General features: G+C 38.3%; 1 protein-coding gene across 1 annotated transcript in view; it reads left to right on the forward strand.

Annotated features, from left to right (window-relative positions):
* The window catches only part of Pde6 (phosphodiesterase 6), a 91153-nt gene that overhangs the window by 60290 nt on the left and 11271 nt on the right, over positions 1-19592 (forward strand). The window contains exon 3 of the mRNA XM_036378394.2: positions 11713-13355. Coding sequence (XP_036234287.2) covers positions 12597-13355 — 759 coding nt within the window. The 5' untranslated portion in view covers positions 11713-12596. The remainder of the gene's footprint in view (positions 1-11712; positions 13356-19592) is intronic.

Raw genomic sequence — 19592 nt, forward strand, 5'->3', positions numbered from 1 at the left:
TCCTATTATAACACTTAAATTAAAATAGACTTAGATAAAATTTATTAGATATATGTATATCGGCAGAGCTCTTTTTAGGCTTAAGGTTCAAACAGTACTTACGAGATGTCGAAGAAGTTCTATACCATACTGCAAGTCCTCTGTCCCACCCACTCTTTAATGTAGATGATGGCATGGAAAATTTAAGTTCTAGTAGAGGCGAATGAAGTAAAATTAAACTCACTCTCATATGCAACAACGTTGTTTGGCTTGTTGTTATGTCTTCTCCTGCGAAGAGTATGTCTGGCGCTTGTTGCATGTTAATGGCGCTAGGAAACAAGAGAGAAGCTATAAATATATTCAAATAATTTTCTTGCTGCATATAACTCGTATGTGTGTATATGTGATTTTATTCGTATTTTTCCACCAACATTTTGCGATTTCTTCAGTTTCCACTGATTGCACTTAGCTCATTTTAATTGCGTTACTTCATTAAGTTTGCAAAACTCAGTGCAACGTGGCATTCATATCTCCCACGTTTTGTTGCAATTAAACTCGCTTGCTCGTTGTTTTGCTTTTACGTTTTTTTTTTTTTGCAACATTAATCCTCTTACTGACGTCGTTGATTATTTCAGAATTTTCACAGCTTTCAGGGAATTACTATCAAAACTAGCTGGAAGAGACGTAAATAAAATCTTAATTTGAGAATCTTTCCTCTTATTAACATGTTTTTGCCAGAGTTCATGTAGTTGTAGTTTTTGTCCTTAATGTTTTGACTTCATATTCAGTATGTTTTTTTTTGAGAAATACTTTTATAAATATACGTAGGAATATATGTAATATAAATATATAAATATACAATAAAAAGACTAACTTAATAAAAAACAAGTAAGGAAGGGCTAAGTTCGGATGTAACCGAACATTTTATACTCTCGCAGAGTCAAATGGTATACTCATTTTAGATTTCATTGTGGATCTTGCCGTTATTTGGCGAGTGGGCGCAGTTGTCAGCAGATTTCACCCATTTTCACACCGTCGATAGAGATGCGAAAAGCATTTGTTCCCAATGCATTTTGTTATTATAGCTTCAGTGGTATAGGAGATATGCACATTAAACTTATTAGGGGGCAGGACCACGCCCACTTAAAAATTTTTTTTAACTGCATATGCCCCTCCCTATTGTGATTCTGTATACCAAATAAGAGTCTTGTATCTTGTTGTTGATCTTAGTTATGGCAATTTATTTGCCTAATGGCGTTTTGTGAGCGTGGCAGTGGTCCGACTACGCCCATCTGCAATACCAACCGTCTCACGGTACCAAGAAACATGTCTACCAAGTTTCATAAATATATCTCAATTTTTACTCAAGTTACAGCTTGCCGGACGGACGGACGGACAGACAGTCACCCGGATTTCAACTCGTCTCTTCATCCTGATCATTTATATTATATAACTCTATACCTAACTCGATTAGTTTTAAGTGATACAAAGAACAGTTATGTGAACAAAACTATTATACTCTGTAGCAAAAAGTTGCGAGAGTATAATTAACAGCTGAAATAAAAAAACTACTAACGCTCCCTAAAGTTTCAGGTTTGATCCTGATAATAAGGATTCAACGCAAAAAAGCTCTGTATTTTCGATTTAACTCTTGCCTTCATCATATTTCTTTCCTCGTGTATATAATATAATACGTTTTTGATATTATGTCAAAAGTCTACTGCCTTGAAAAATTATATTCTAGTACATAATTTTCTGCTCCAAAGAAAGGTCTAAAAACATTCATTTAATTTAGTTATACCCAGTTAAAGGAAAATTAATTTACGGGCGATCTGAAGTCGGGATGAGGAAGGAAAGGGAAATGGTTGAATTTTTAAGGGTTAAAAACGGATGATCTCGATTTACGGCAAAACTAGGTAATGAAAACATTTAAAAAGTCAGTATTCCTTATGTTTGGTAAATTTGTTCAGAAAGTGGAAAAAGAACCCAACTAGCATCTTTACGTTACAGTTGCCGATATCAGCGTTTCCGACAAACGAACAGCTTTTTGTGGCAGAAAGGACGTGTGCCAAATTTCAGATGGATATTTCAAATACTGAGGCTCGGCGCGTATATACAGATAGACCGACATGACTAAATCGACTCAGCTCGTCACGCTGATCATTTATGTATATTTTTTATAGGGTCTTTGCCGTTTGATTCTAGGTATTACAAATTGAATGGCAATCTTAATATACTCTGTTTAGAATATAAAAATGTAATAGGTGTGATAACGACTTTCATCGCCAGAATAATCGAACGGAAGTGGTATTAAGATAACTCCTTTCAGCTAGTCTTCAGTGTACCTTGTACTTAAGTGAAATTTACATGACGACGGAGAAAGTGAATAATTACAACAACAATTACATTTAACGTGTTAATAAATGCCCGACTAATTATTGAGAAAATTTACAGATGAACAGGTTAAATAAATACCGCACACAATGTTTACGGCGTCTAATAGAAAACAAAAACACCTATAGCAGTGTAAATATGTTTGTGTACTTGTGTTTCGCTGCTCAAGAAATATACCTTCAAAGTGTTTGCCGCCGTAAGGCGTAAAACTCCCGGAAACGTTTAATGAAGCGTAATGAATACTTAATTGAATATTTATCATGCCTTTTACGTGGATGAAAACCCCTCTGGCGCTTGTCGTGCAAGTAGATGAAGGCAAAAAAATAACAAATTACCTCCCACCAGCTGCTCCAGCAATCGTAGGCGCTGAAGGTTTTAACTTTTAATTTGCGGCTCTATTTTATGCGCCATTTTACTGCACAGTAGGCACTGTTTCACGCGCTACTTAGCCGTACTAACAAGCTCTCTTGCACATGCTTAAGAGTGGCAGCTTAGCTGTGACTTTTGTATGCGAAACGAGGTGCTAAGTCGCGTAACTGAGCTGCACTGTTGCACTTTGGATTACATTTGGTGACTATTGCACAAGTATGGGTGTGCGCCATTCAACTATAATGGTTGACAAGTAGTGACAAGTGTTGACTTAGATAAAAAAGTACCAGCATTGAAAAAACTACCAAAATCGGGTGGGCTCACTGCTTAATAGCCCTCGCGAACTTAAATCATATTGTCTTCATCAAGAAATATTGTAGTAACTTGCTAAATATTATATATACGGGAAATTTTCTCGCGAAAGGCAATCAGTTAACAGCAAAATTTAGGGTGGTCCCTAGGACTCGAATTTTAATTATGACTTATCCGGAAATACCGCAATGCAATACTTTTGGTATAAATTAATTCACTGACAAAAAGCGTAGCACTTGAGATTATTAGTAATTCCAGTGAAATTATTCTGGAAGTAAGAGATGTACAGTTCTCAAATTCCATAAAAGCAGTGCCAAAGATTAGTTTGGATAGCCCCTGATACTTGTCCCCTGACTAATGTCAATGTTGCACGAATTTGGAATTCGTATTTTTGATGTGTTTTAGGTACCTCAATAGTAGTAGATTGGTAGACATTTGAGCACTCTTTCTTTCGTTATACTACATTCACCTAAGGGTTGTTTATAAGTCCTTAAACTAGCCGAAGTATTTATAGAGTTGATAGAAGTGTATAGAAAATATATATCCGGATGTTTTGATATCTACCACACACACAAATGCTGTTAATCGCAAAAATATGAAGTGCTAAATGAATGCAGCCATTGTAGATTGAGTTTTCCTCTATGTAGCTTGATACTTTTTAATTTTCGAACTTTCTATTCACTTTATATGTATATACAAGCAGTTAGTTTTATAAAGGAAATTTTTGTTATTAGTTTTCCACAAATATCAAACAATTGGGTATAATAGTTTACAAGACATTTTTGAAAGCAATAATATCGATTCGCTTAAATCGCCATAATAATTTGGTTAAATAAATGTAAACGAATGATAAAATAACAATATTGTAGGTACAGCTTTTGTACCAACACCTGTAGTGACAAACCCTTAAAAATTCAACCAATTTATCAACATATCTTTTCTTTTCAATGGGTTTCATCCTACTATGATTTTTTTACTTTCAAAAATAATCTACCCTGTTCATTAATTAATGTAGTTGTTGAGAGTCGATTTTTTCGTCACTAATATTTTCATTTTATATTTTATAGCCATCATTTTGTGTGTTTGACTCAACCCTGTGACATTCTCCACCATTTCCTAGGATGTGTACGCCGGCTAATTAAGTTTTTTAATAAATCTCGAAATATCCACCAGTGGTGTTTTTACTTACATTAAATGGACAAAACACACTAATACTGAAAGTGGTTAATAACTATTGCTTTTTAATCTTTGATTGAATTTGAAGTAATTTGTACTAAGAATTTCAATTCAATTTGTCTAATACTGGTAAATACACTTGGCAACCACAATTTAACCAAGTCTACCAAACATTTGCTATTAGAGTTGGTGCTACTCTCAGCAGCAACGCAAACACTTTTGAGGTTTATGCAGACTCTTTGGCCAAATGCAACTAGTACTTAAAACTTTTCCACAGAATTGTGCAGTGGAAGACAATTTAATTCTCAAAGAATTGCACGCAGACGTGGAAGTTGGCGACTAGAAGCTGTGTTTGTTTACTCAGACTGAGGACCATAGTTGCAGGTTTGCCTTTTTGCCGCCCCTTTTCGATGCATTGTGGCTTAAAGTAGAATGGAAATCTCCACAAAAACTCATAACCAGCAGAGGAGAACGGTTGCGGTCTACAGAAGTATTATAACAATTAGAACAATACTAGAAAACCCTTTGAGGGGTCATCTGTGCACTTGTCTTCGCTTGATTTGGTTGTGAGCGCAACTGTTGTTTTGTGAGCGTTACTGCGTGAGGGGCCGGGTGGAAGTGCTTCAAGCCGTCAGCGATGTTTTCGACATCTTTGGGTTGGTTTGCTCGCTCCTTATTTGAGCAGCGTGCTTTATAAAATGTTGTTGGACTAAGGAAATTTTAATACTTTCTGGTTATGCGCGCAAATACTTGTAGATATAACATGGCCACTCTATGGTTAACTTGAGCAAACTTTTCAAAAACTTTTTAAAATTGCTTATGAAAACATCTAAAATATTTCTACAAGAGCACCATTACAGCTTTATCCAGCAGATCCATTTGTAAAAATCTTTTCTAATACTATTGTATCTTTGTATTTATAAAAAACAATATTATTCCTAATTTTTTAAATTATTTTAAATTTTTATTTTGAGAAGTCAGGAGATATTCAATATTTTAAAATTCTGGGTTTAAAGATATTCAACCACAGTTTGCAAGAAAGTCATAGCATATATCCCATGCTACTTTGGCGTTGTCATGTAGAAGGTTCATCAAAGTAAGGTCCTGATAATATTCGTAGACTAAATTCGCATATTTTCGGCATTAAACTATACAAAATATATTATAAATATTATACGTTAAGCTAAAGTATATATATAAAATATCCAACGTATTGACTGATATATATGGCATAAGGCCAACCGTAAGTTTGAAAATCTTATATTAGGTATATGAAAGATTGGGGTAATATTCTCTCCGAATTGCAATAATTTATCTTGCAGATTGACCGTTCTTTCCGGTAAAAAGTTAGCACCACGCCCCATATTCCGTAATTGGAGGCTTGAACAGTTATGGTCCGATTTTGACAATTTTTAGACTTGAGATGGTAACTTTAAAGCATTATTTGTGCAAAGTATTGTCCTAAGATATTCTTTGGTGCTTGATTTGTCAACTGGAAAGTGAAGGAATCATATGAAATTTAAAAGTATGCTATATGGAAAGTAGGCGTGGGTGTAGTCCGATTTCGGCTATTTTCTTTATTTTCTCATTGTGAGATGATATGATTTCGCCTACGCCATGCCCATCGTCCGATATTGACAACGGTTCTTTTTAAACAATCTTGTGTTATCCCGGATGTAAAATTGAATGTCTCTGACGCACTTAGTTATTGATTTATCGCACTTTTGGTGGTTTAAAAAAAAAAAAACATTATATAGGGAATGAGCGGGCTAATCCATTTGCACACTGTCGAAGGAAGTGTCAAAAATATTATTTCTGTGAAAATTTTGGTTATATAGCTAGAATGATTTATGAGAAATATACATTTAACTTATTAGGAACCATAGACGCTCCTCCCCAATGCAATCTTCTGTACCAAATTATATATATATAACTTATTTTAGTGGTTTGTTGTGGCATTTTATAGTTGTTTGAGAGTTTTGTGGGCGTGGCAGTGGTTCAATTACGCCCATCTACAACACCAAACTTCTTATGGTGCCAAGCAACATTTGTACCAAGTTTCATCAAGATATCTTAATTTTTACTCAAATTACAGATTGCACGGACCGGGGGGACAGACACACAGACATCCTGATTTAATCTCGTCGCGTCATTCTGATCATTTGTATATACTTGTATACAATCCTATATCTATTTCGATTAGTTTTAGGTGTTACGCACAACCGTTAGGTGAACAGAACTATTAAACTCCGTAGCAACATAAGGGCAAGAGTAAATATGCTCGAAAATTGTTATCGGATTCACTTTATTCCGGTTTATTATCGGTCAATATGTAAGAAATCTTAATGAAATTCAGAAAGAATATTTTTTAATAACAGTATATCCTCGTGCCCTAAATGGATGAAATTGCAGCGATACTTTACCTAGTTTGATATACAGTTTTGTCAACACCTGAAAGCATTTCCCAGGCTTTGATCCTTGCAAGTTGCAAGAGTATGAAATGTTCGGTTACACCCGAACTTAACCCTTCTTACTTGTTATAACACTAAAATTAATCTATGCGCCATTTCATCGTAGTGCAATAGCACTGTCGAATGTCAAGAGTAGGTCAGCTCAGAATTAGGTTAATTCTTGACTTAGGTGAATCTGCACACCCTACAGGATTTAGTCGAAAATATGGCGATATAGTTTATAAAATTAATTGAACTGGACTGAACTCACTAAAGCAGCATAAGCATTATAAGAAACTCGCAGCCAAAACGAATCAGTAACTACTATCGCTTTACATGACTTGGTCCACTAAGGTGACAAAGTGAATGCAAAGCACTGTGGCATGACGATGCGCTCCATTTCACTCCCACATCAACGATTTTAAATGGGTGTTAAATGGAGTACAGAATGCAAGGAATACGTGACCATATTATCAATGAGGTTATTTCAGCTTTTAAGGCCACTTGACACACCATGCGCTAATGGTGGCACGCACTCCGAAGGCTCGTTGACTTGGGCGGGGTATCGCGGCGATGTCATTTGACAAATGCAACTGCAACAGCAGCATTGGTCGCACACTCGCACGTCGAGATAAGAAATTATCTACTCGAGTTCAACTGAAAATGTGCAAATGGTTGGAAATTGCTTTGCACACGCCATTCTGAAATTAGCCCCAGCTCATTATTGTCGACAACACTAATGTGTTAGTTTGGCTGCCACCGCCTTAGGCTTAACCAGCATTTAACTAATTTGTGGCATTTGACACTCGCGGGCCAACACTTCACAGAAATGCACAAACAGTAAATAATTTGACAAATGCGCACATGCCATAGTCATATATGTATATTATGGGTGAATTACAGACCCTCATGTGGCACTTTTGCAATGGTAATATTGAAATGCACCAAGTGTAAGACTTAGTCAAGTTTAAAAGATCATTTATATCACATTGAACAGTTGATACTTTCGCAATTTTAAAAAATCAAAGGCAGAGAAAAATTTTCGGATGTTGCAACCCTTAATATTACAAATTTTGCGAAATAATTCAACAGCCTTATTCGACGATAGAGCGAAGGCAACGTCGGAGACGTATACTCGTATATATATATATATATGATCAGCATGCGGAGCTGAGTCGAATTATCCATGTCTATCTTTCCGTGTGTATATACGCAAACTAATCCCGCAGTTTTTGAGATATCGATCTAACATTTTGCACACGTCCTTTGTTCGCCAAGTAGCTGCTCTTTTGTCGGAACCGCGAATATCGGACAACTATAGCATATAGCCAAACAAACTGGCCGATGGAAATATAATCCTTGTATGTTAAGCTTTTTGATTTGAAAAGGTATCTTCTCGAAATTCGGCACAAATAATTATCCAAACTGGTTGATCAAGTTCAAGTCCTTGGATAGAAATCTTTTTTATTTGACGAGGTATCTTTACAAGATTCGGCAAAGATCGGACCACTGTAGCATATAACTTCAAACTGAGCGATGAAAATCAAGACAATAATTTCTTTAACCCTTTTATGATATGTATAAAGATTGCACTTGTGAAGGGTATTACATATAGCAGAGGTAATCGTTTTTTTCTTATTATACCCTGAACAGGATATATTAAATTTGCCACGAAGTATGTGTACATATAATTGACCAGTGACGGGTTGAGTCGAATTAGCCATGTCCGTCTGTCTGTATATACACGAACAAGTCCCTAAGCTTTTAAGATATCGATCGGAAATTTTGCACACATTCTTTTCTACCCAAAAAGCTGATCATTTGTTGGACCCACCGATAGCGAACCACTTTAGCATATAGCTGCTATATAAACTGAACGATCGGAGTCAAGTGCTTACAAATAAAATTTTTTAATTTAAGGAGATATTTTCACGAAATTTGGCAGAATGTTGAGTTATTATCTAAGACAATGGTGTAACCTTCGAAGAAATTGTTCAGATCGGATCACTCTAACATATAGCTGCCATACTAACCGAACGATCGGAATGGAGAGCTTGCATGGATTCTGCTATAATGACAAAAATCAATTTATTTAGTGTATGGGAACTGAGGTAATTCTTGAATCGATATTGTGCATTTTCGACATTAAGCGATAGTATGTTACAGTTTTACTTAATTTTGGTAAGATAAAGGCAGTATTGATCCGCTGTCATAACAAAAATATTCTCCCGAATTTCATTTCTAGACCTCACAGACTGACCAACATTATTGGTGTCTGGGTTCTTGAAACGTTACTGTCCGATTTCAACAATATTTGAGCGTAAGATGATAACTTCATTGATGTTTGATTCGTAAACAGTAGAGCAAAAGAATCAGCGTGTTTGTAATCCGATATAAAAATTTCAGGATAATTTTTTCTCCAAAATAGTTCCTGAGATATATAATGGGCGTGGTTATTACCGGAATTTACCCATTTTCATATCGTATAAAGAAAAGGAAACTTTTGTTGAGTTGGTCTCAGCGGTTTTAAAGATATATACATTTAACCATTTAAGGGGCAGGGCCACACCCACTTTAAACATTTTTTTAACACACAGGTATCTCTTGCTATCGCGATCCTTTGTAGCGAATTACAGTTATATATCTTTATGTGGAGCATAGTTATGGACCTATTAGGTCTTCGTTTAATTGGTCCGATTACGCCAATATTCATCTGGGTCCTACACAGCTCGTTTTCTTCCAACTTTAAAACTCTTTTAAAGTTTTTGCCATTTTCATGTGGCGGCGAACAAAAACATACTATATTACAGTTACGAACTTACACACAATGGCTACCACTAATTTTATAATTGTAAACGGAAGTGTAGGTGTACTACAAATATTTGTTTGTGTATTTATTCCACAAAATAACAATAAAGTTATAACAGAGCAGACGTAGAAAAAACATGGCGTGCGGTCTTGTGACCATGTGGCTTTATGATAATATGTAGTTTGCATGAAATTGCCACATGTATCCACAGCATGCAACCTCAACAGCATTGCTATACTCCATTCTAACTACCGTTTATCCCCACTCTCTGGGCCATGCCCTGAGTGTGTGCTAACAAATTGCCATCGCATGCCGCAGTGGCATTTACAGCCACTGACATTCTGCATACTTTCGGATGGATGTGTGTCCCGACCGTTTACTTTACGACTGCTCAACAAGCATGGAATGTAATAGTTTGCATAGTGCACATGCTATTAGATGAAATACGGTCCTTTTTGCACAGGGCCACTAGAGACATAGGACTAGATACATGTATGTGCGCATGAGTGTTTTATATTTTATGGTATCTTCACATATTTTATCTTTCAGATGTTATATTTGGTTGCACCGTGGAGACCAGGATATTAAAACATTTTTTGATCATTTTTTCTTTCCATCAGCATAACGGAACTATGTCAATAACTGCTCGAACGTCATTGGTTTTTGTGTTTCTAAGAAAGAATATATAACATTATTAGCCGTCTTCAAGTCGCCATTTCTCTGCTCGCTATCTTTCAGCACTGCTCTCTTGACAAAAAATTAACATGTGTAAGCAACGACTAAGTCCAAGAGTTGAATTCGATGCAAGAGTGTATGAGGTAATAAAGTGATGAAACGAAAAAGCTACCATATTTTGGTTTAAAGTTTTTAGAATAGCTTTAACATTGTGAACTTCCATATTTGATAACCAAAGAAATCTACGAATAACCTTTATGTGCTTTTTCAAAAGAAATAACAGACAAAACAAAACAAATTCACACCTAAGCCAATTACAGTTTTTACATAGCAGCGGCAATGGAATGTTCCGAGAATACTTCATTCATTCTTGGTTGTCAATCTTCTAGTGCGAAGGTTAAACGTTTCGGCAATGTTGTTATAATTTCTTTAAATTTTTGCTTCGAGTCTTTTGTAAGTACTTGTACAATTATTTTGTAGCGAATATTTTCAATATTATAATTAATAGTGTATCTAAACTCATTTCGATTTATTTATATATTAAAGGGCTTACCAACTAGAACGACGTTTTGTTAAAATGAAACAAGTAAGGAAAAGCTAATTTCGTGTCTAACCGAACATTTCACACTCTTGTAACTTACAAGGTTCCGGGGAAAATTCTTTAATTCATTTATTTTATTAATATATAACTCATACATTGACCAACATATTCAACATAGGGTTTGTTAGATTAACGAAAAGCATTATACGAGTATGTGATATATGTATATCACATATTTTCGACTTTAACTATAGCATGTCATTAACTATAGCAGTCAAATATTATCTTACATATTGACCGATATATACTATATAAAGTCCATCAGAAATTTAAATTTAATACATGAGAGATAGAGATAGTACTGAACCGCTTTTATCGATTTTTGCCACAGAAAAAGATGATATCTGAGTTTCATTAAGGTACTTCACATACCTTTACCAATATATGCGAGATAAAGTTAACCGGATGTTTGAAAATTATTATAATTAGTTATATGGCGGCTGGAGCAATATTTTCCCCCGATTTTATACCTTTTATACACAAAGATACATTGTTATAAAAAAACCCGTTTTTTAATTTCATTAAGATAACTCACATAATGACCGATACATGCGGTATAAAGTCAGCTGGAAAATCGAAAATTTTTCTTTTAGGTATATGGGGATTAAGGAAATTATTAATACGATTCAACCCATTTCGGGCACACGGACATATTAATATCAGATAAAGATTCTCTTTGAGTTTATATAATTTATCTTACAGATTGCCCGATAATTGCGATAAAAAGTTCGCAATAGAAACTGTTGTTCATATATTCGGTTTTCTTAAATAAGCCGCAGTAAATCGGGTTATTTAAGATAATGTACATATATATATCTTTAATGTAATTTGTATATATACATCTCTTTAAGTCCTTAGGTATTTAGTACGTTTAATATTAATTTAAATTTGAAAAGTTTATTTTTAGCCTTCCATTTGAACTGAACGAGCAAATTTATTATTTACAGCAATAACCACACAAACTTTAACGTTCGCCACCAGATGTTTTTGAACTTATTTAACATGAAATGAATCCATTACTGACGAACTAACTTTCGATTTGATGCGTAGCTGGATATTTACATATAGTTTCTTGAATGAATAAAGGTAATAATAATATAGCCAACAGTTGAGATCACTAAATTAAATAATGAAGACCAGAAAAAATATTGAAATTAAGAAGTAAACGCTGCTCTACAAATGACCGCAGCTTAATAAAGCAATTTGTTGAGTGAAGCAGCAATTTCCAAGAATTATCCGCTTAGCAGCAGGTGAAAAGGATAACAGTAAATCGACTGGATAACCACACAATTATTTCCAGAATACAAAGCACAACAAGTTGCCAGTGAAGAGCCGAAGCGAGAAACGTCGTGCTTTTTGGGCTGCTCTTTTGGTGTCAGTGAGAAGGCGCAATTTGATTATAACTAGAAAATCAGGCCAACTTTCGAAGTAAATACTTGTACATACAGCACTAGCAGTATATATGCGTATGCGGTGGCGCGGCATTGTAAGTGGGCGTACAATGGAACGTGCCGGAAGCATCAACTCGGTAGGCGCAGCAAATTAGGCGCTCACAAATATCCAAAACTGCAAGTGCTTAAAGCAACAAATAAGAATTTGCACATTTAGAAGCGTTCGAACCGACAAGATAATCATATCCAACAGCGGGCTTATATAAAATCGACTAACATATCGAGCTAAACAGCAGCAAAAGCGTCGGTGGTATGTGATGGAATGGCTATTGAGCCGGTTTTGTTGCTGCCAATGATTTCCAACACTAGTTTTATGTTTGAACAGCAACGCCGACAAAAACAACAGCAACAGCAACCACGGGGCACATATCCAATTTAAGATGACAGACACTTCAGTGACAATGACAACAACAACAACAGCGGCAACAACAACGGAGGTTGGCTTTACGTCAGCTGGTAATATAACTGGCTCCCTGCCCAAAAGCAAAGTAGCCGCAGTCGATGACCCAGCTGTCAGCATAAATAAATCCTTCACAAATGGCGATGCTCATGTGGCGCAATCGCCACCGCCACTTATAATAAAAGCCGACCAACAATCTCATCGTAATAACAACATTGGTGCGGAGGTTGCGGGCGACACGGACGGCATGTCAACTAGCTTGACCAGCAATCGTTACTCGTGCGGCTCAGTTCAGTCACTCACAACAACTGTGGCAGTTACGCGTGGCCGCATGTTTTCCACGGACAATGGCGGCACCTCGACCACCAGCACAAATAACTCGATTTCCGCTTGCGACATGACGACGTTAGTGCATTCGACCGGCAGTAGCGCGGTCAATACGGCGCTCAATTCACCAATTAACTGCAGCAGTCCGACAGCAAATGCGACTCCCATGGCGGCAATTACGTGCAGCAACGGCGGGAAGGTGATACGTCGCGAAGCTACACAGCAAGAGGTTGACGAAGTGGCGCGTTTATTCGAGGAAAAGCCGGAATCTTTCGAGAAATGGCTGATGGAGCGTGCGCCTCCCGAGGCTTTGTCGCGCTTGCATGAGTTTATCGAGTCACGAAAACCACCGAAGCGGCCATCGGTGACGTCTGATCTCTTTCAGCAGTGGATGGCGGCATCGCCGGTACAGGTGAGTGTAGCAAATAAGAGAGAACGCATTAATATCCTTACGAGTAGTCATGTAATTTAATGTGTAACGACATGCTCGAATAACAGCTCCGCCTTATGCGCTCTTCCGGTCTTCAAATCCACTTAATTTCTCCTTTTCCCCAGCTTTGACTTGCTGTTGCACCATTTGCAGTGCACTCTTTTCATTAACCGTTAATTATTGTTTAACAACCAAGCACCACAGCTCGGCGTACACTCAAATACAGCAGCCACCTTACTATGTGGCATGATGTACTCGCATTAATTCTCATTAAAAGCATACTTTTCAAAATATACGCAGATATAAAAACTTAATAAAAGCGTTTATACAATGCCACGGCACAATAGCCTCATAAAAGTGTGCAACAGCTACTGCAATAACAACAAATTAGTAGCTGTCAACATCAGACAACTCGTTTAAGCTGCCCGCAGTCGGTGCTGCTCTGTCGCGCTTCTTAAGCCAGCTGGCGTGCGTTTGGGCGCGTACATCCTTGCACGCTACAAATTTTATACGGCTTTTCATAAATGTTGCCATAAAGTTGTGTTCGTTGCCAGTTGTTGATATGTAGCACTTGGTGTGATGCCATTTTTAGGCTACATGCAAGCTTTAATGCGGGTCTCAATTGTTGTTCTTTTTCTTTCCTGTTTCCTGTTTACTGCATTTTGGACCACTGCAATGTAGCTTCTGTGTATTATGCACGAGTACTTTAGTTACAAATTGTACACGTGATCCATAAAGTTTATTCATAAATTTAACGATTTGTTTGCGTAATAATTCTCCTCGTGTTATTGAGGGCATTGAGTGTGTGAGTAATACAAGTATAACTGTTGTATGCCAAGGTGGTTTCATGGCATCTGCTTTTCAAGCAAACAGGATTGATTTGTTAGTTATAGCATTTTATCGATTTTCACTTACCATTGCCACGCCCACAAAATGACAAGTGAAAATCTATAAAATGCTATAACTAAGCCATACATTAAGATATAAAACTGTAATTAGGCATTATGCACTCGCTAAAAAATATGTTAAAAGCATTAAATTTCACAGCCAAGATGCTACGGAAAGATTTAATAGGAGGTGTCGAAATTGGACAATAGGCGTGGCAACGCCCACCATGAGGTGAAATCCCATACCTCAAGAACGGCTAGCACAATTTCAACTAAATTTGGTACGAGATATGATCTTTGCATTCCAACATAACGGTGTCAAAATGGCACAAATCGGACCACACAACCCCGCCTACTTCCCATATAACACAATTTTAAATTTCATCTGTACCTTAATGCAATTCCCACAGCAAGACCATGTGACACATGCCACAGATTATTCTCAAAACAACACCAGAGACACACATAAATACATACATACACTCGTGCTCACATAATTAAGTCACTGCATGGCAAACTAACGTTTCACAATATAAAGTCCTCGAGCTTTGCATTTGTATAATGGTATGGAAAAAGTTTCAGTTATCGTTTTCGAAATTTCTAAGAACAAATTTAGAGAAATTAGCAATGTGGCTGGCGAAAAAATTTAAATTGTTATCCCTTAACTAAGCAAAACTATTATACTATGGACAACGCTATTGGAAGACATACATATGTTATATAGGGCGTTCTTAACTTGAACTTAGCTTAAAACGCTAGCCTCTGAAATATCGGAGCGGTCACCAATTGCAAAATGGTTTTTACAGTTCAAAATGCAATATGTTGTGATATAAGCTCACAACAGCTATATACGTATAATATATAACAAGTGGGTAGGTAGGTAGGTAGAGTGGCTCTCTAACGACGCACCCAGGCCTATAGGAGGCCCATTGTGATACCACCGGGTTCCCTCACTCTATCGTCGCCTCTCTCAACCAACCTGTGCTCCTGATGAAGCTCATCAGTACAAATAATTTTATATTACAATAGCAACTTCTGATACGTCGTCAAGGAACCCATGACCTATAGTGCGATTCTTTTCCTGTATAGAGCTTTACATTCGCATAGAAGATGTTTTACAGACTCCTCTTCTTCTACCTCCTGACAGCTTCTACAATAGTCGTTGTAAGGTACTTCGTCCCTTTCCCACTCCTCTCTGGTGGGGAAGGCAATATTGTGAACCGAATTTAGCTTCAATTCTATTGGATTTCGGAAATCCGTGGTTTTGGGTAGAAACGGGAATAAACTAAGTATTCTAGAGTGCCCCTTGTTGCAGGCGACTAATTGGAAGGATTCCCTTAGTCTGAGAGCTAACTTTGCTGCTACTTGCTTACAGAACAGGTCTGTTGGCAATAAATGTAGAATTACGTTTAGTGCCTGGCTAGGCGTTGTTCTAAGACCTCCACTAATGCATATACTGGCTGCTCTTTATATACTTTCCATACGCCTCATCGCGTATTTCTTATCCATTATTGGCCATCATACCAATATACCGTAAGTCATGATTGGTCTGACAACTGTTGTATAGAGTCAATAAGCTATCCGAGGCGTTAGCCCCCATTTGGTGTAGATTTCTTTTCATTTCTTCACCCTAGCATCCAATCCCTAGCTTGCCTTATCACCAATTGTTAGTCTGCAACCATTAATTAATGGCGCCGTAACTACTGAAGTGTTATGCTTCCTGGTAAACAATACTAGCTCTGTCTTACCAACATTTAGGTTTAATCCGCACGATACAGCCCAACGATTTATATCTTCCAAGATCGTTTGCATAAGGTTTGTGAGAGTATTCGGGAATTTACCTCTAGGCGATACCGCCACATCGTCAGCGTAGGCCCCTACATAGGTACATGTCTTCTAGATCCCACAACAACTTATTCATTGTCAGAATCCAGAGAAGTGGGGATAACTCGCCTCCTTGAGGTGTACCCCTTGGGACGGATCTACACATCATTGACGCTCCCAGCTTTGAAATTATTGACCTTTTTATGAGCATCTGTTCAATTAATTTTCTGAGAGGTTCAGAGATGTCCAGATTCTTAAGCGCACTCAGTATGGCCCTAGGCTGGATGTTATTGAAGGCTTCTTCTATATCTAAGAAGGCAATTAGAGTGTATTCTTTAACTTCCAGAGATTTTTCAATTTCCACCACCACAGAGCTCAGCGCTGTTTCTGTGGATTTTCCTTTAGAATACGCATGCTACGAAGCAGCCAGCTTATCTGGTTTTAGTTTGTTTCTTACTTGTATATGTAGTTCTATTAGCCTTTCCAACGCTTTTAAAAGGAATGAGGAGAGACTAATTGGTCTAAAGTCCTTTTTACTTGTATGCGAGCTTTTACCTGCCTAAAGTATGTTTATTACCTTGACTTCCCTCCACAGCGAAGGCATATAGTTTAATTGCAGCGCCCCCTTAAGAATGGTAACTAGCCAATCCATTTTGTAATTCTGCGACTGCTGTAATTGAGCGACTTGAAGGGCTGGAAGCTATTTATTGGCTAACGTACGTTGCTTTCTGACACTGTGTTTATAAGAGTGAAGTTTATTTCTGCTCCACTCTCTTAAGTATATTCAACAGTATACCTTTCAGAGCTACCTGGGAAGTGGATATCCATTAGTAGTCCCAGCGACTCTTCACTGGATACCGTCCAACTGCCGTCTGGCTTCTGAAGATAACCGATACTATGCACCGATTGTGCAACTATTTTCCTAAGTCGAGACACTTCCGCTGTATTCTCAATATCATTACAAAAAGATTTCCAAGAATTTCTTTTTGCTCTCCTAATTTCCTTTTTGTATGACCTAAGGAGGTTGTAATAATAATCCCATTCTAATTCGTCTTGGGATTGTTTGGCTAAATTGAACTGCTTTCTGCATTCTTCTTGTAACTTTTTAAGTTCGGGAGGCCACCAGGGGGGCCTGGTTTTACCCCTGCTATGTGTTATTGGACAAGCCACTTCTAATGCTTGCCATCAAGATGCAGTGAATCGAACAACGAGGATGTCGAGATCCTCCTTACTATTGGACTGAAATGCCGGAATCATAGGGATACGTTTTTCCAGCTCTTGCAGGTGCACGTGCCAGTTCGTTTTCCTATGATTCCTGAAGTCAATGCCTTTATCGGCAATATACATTCAATATATCGGTGATCCGAAAAGGAATGTTCTTCGAGGACTCTCCATTGGATTACCCTGTCAAATAATACTTCCGACACAAGCGTGATATCCAGTACTTCTCGTCGGTTTCTTGTGATAAACGTTAGTGTACTTCCCTTATTACACAACAGTAGCTTAGTGCCTAATAGGTAATCAAAGAGACACTCACCTCTGTCGTTGACATCTGTGCTGCCCCAGACTGGGTGATGCGCGTTTGAGTCGCATCCAAGTATAATCATGCCCTTGGATGCCTCGCTATCCCGTACCACCTCTTTTACCATCAGAGGTGGCACCAGCTCTTCCTCGTATGGCATGTAGCTCGATACCAGCCGATAACTACATGTGCTCGTTTTCCAGCTTACTGTTACTGTGTCGTTGTTGCTGTAATGATGTAATATAAAAACGTTAAGGTTTTTCTTTGCCATTATGCAGTCTCTGATTTTACCTTGACAATTAGCCATAAATAACCTATAGCTCGGTGTCCCCAGTCCGCAAATATGCCCTCCATTAACCCATGGTTCCTGAATGAGGACAAACTCAGGCTGTTTTATTGCCAAGCGGGTAATTAAGGTTGCTTAAGCTAGTTTGCTGTGATGAAGATTAATTTGTAGAAGACGTATTAAAAGCTCTCTCTCAGTATACAAGTTTGAGAGTCTGGCAGCAAGCTCAGACCCGGAAGAACACTCACCTTGCTCTATACTTTCTACATCGTTCGAGGACTCCATAGGATCTTCCCCTACTTCGCATGCCTCGCTTTCCGATGCTAGATGGTCTGCAGCATCGGCGTCCGACTTGTACGGTGTAATTCTAACTTTCGTGAAACCGTAATTTATCTCCCCACCACTTTTCGCCAGCGGTTCGATAGAGTCCTTTGTTAGTAACAGCAGAATCTGCATCGTGGCCCTTTTGGTCTCCACGCCAGATTCTGCTACACTGTCTTCAAATGCCTTGACGAACTTCCACCCCTCCGTGGGCAGACTCGGGTTGCAGGCTCCTTTGAGCTGCATAATCTGGTCTGGCTGTGACGGTGTAGCCGGGATCCATACTCTTGTCTTTGGTCTGGGTTGTATGTCCTTTTTATCTCCTGCTACCAGTTTTGCGCAGGGGTATACCTCCCCTACCTTGGCTATAGCAGCTTTGAATAGTGCGACCGATCTCTCGTCGTCGCATGCAATCATTTTAACCTGGCCCTAGTACCAGCCCGCATATGTGCATGACGGTGGCAGACCTGGATTGCTTAGCAGCACTTCCAGCGCAACATTTGTCAGCGCAGCCTGCACCCATTTCCATTGGGCTCTGGGGATTCTTCCTTCGGGGTCCCCCTCATCCAGAACGCCAATGACAATTCGGTTCCGGGCCATCTCTGCAAATGATTTCGCGGGCGTCACGCCCTTAGTTTTCGGTCGTTTGGCTGACGGCTTAGCCTGACCTCAGTCGCTATGCTGCCTTTACTGGAGATTTCAGCTTAAAGTTGGGTATGACTGTTCTCGCGCAGTCAATCGATGCTTGGAGCTCTTTGGTTAGCTCGTCTTTGGTTGGCGGTTGCAACTCCACTTCTGGGTCCTGAATACTAAATACAGGCCACTCTCTGCAAGGTATGGGTCAGACTGCCTCCGGCGCTACCACTTTCTGTGGGCCAGCTTTAGCTTCTGCTCCTTTACTAGTGCTCTTTTTTTTTGAGCAACTAGCCCCCTCCGGCTTTTTTTCTGGAGATCCGGGCTCTTTCCGATTTTTGTTTTGAATTTGTTTATTTGTGTTTAGGTTCATAGATGGTCTCACGATGGTAAGGCTCCTTATCTGTATGCTGTGCTATTGAGGAACACCGAACACATAGATAAGAAGTCTGACCTTAGCTAGATTCCTCACAACTTCGGCAGGGGCGGACTGTTACCAGATCGTCCCCGCTTACGTCGTGAAACTGTGGTATCTATTACCAGTCGGCACCCTCGGGGAGGGTTCAGTGAAGGATTTCTGCCGACCTATATAACAAGTAAAGAAGTTCGCTTGTAATCGAACATTTTATACTATCGCAAAGCTCAAAGCCGGGCAACTATGGTACTTTCAGATGTTGGTAAAACTTTATATTAAGAAATGTAGCGAAATAATTCAACATTAATTATTTGACGAAAACGTTAAAAGA

This window comes from Bactrocera oleae, chromosome 2 (genome assembly GCF_042242935.1).
Source record: "Bactrocera oleae isolate idBacOlea1 chromosome 2, idBacOlea1, whole genome shotgun sequence".
In the NCBI taxonomy this organism is placed as follows: domain Eukaryota; kingdom Metazoa; phylum Arthropoda; class Insecta; order Diptera; family Tephritidae; genus Bactrocera; species Bactrocera oleae.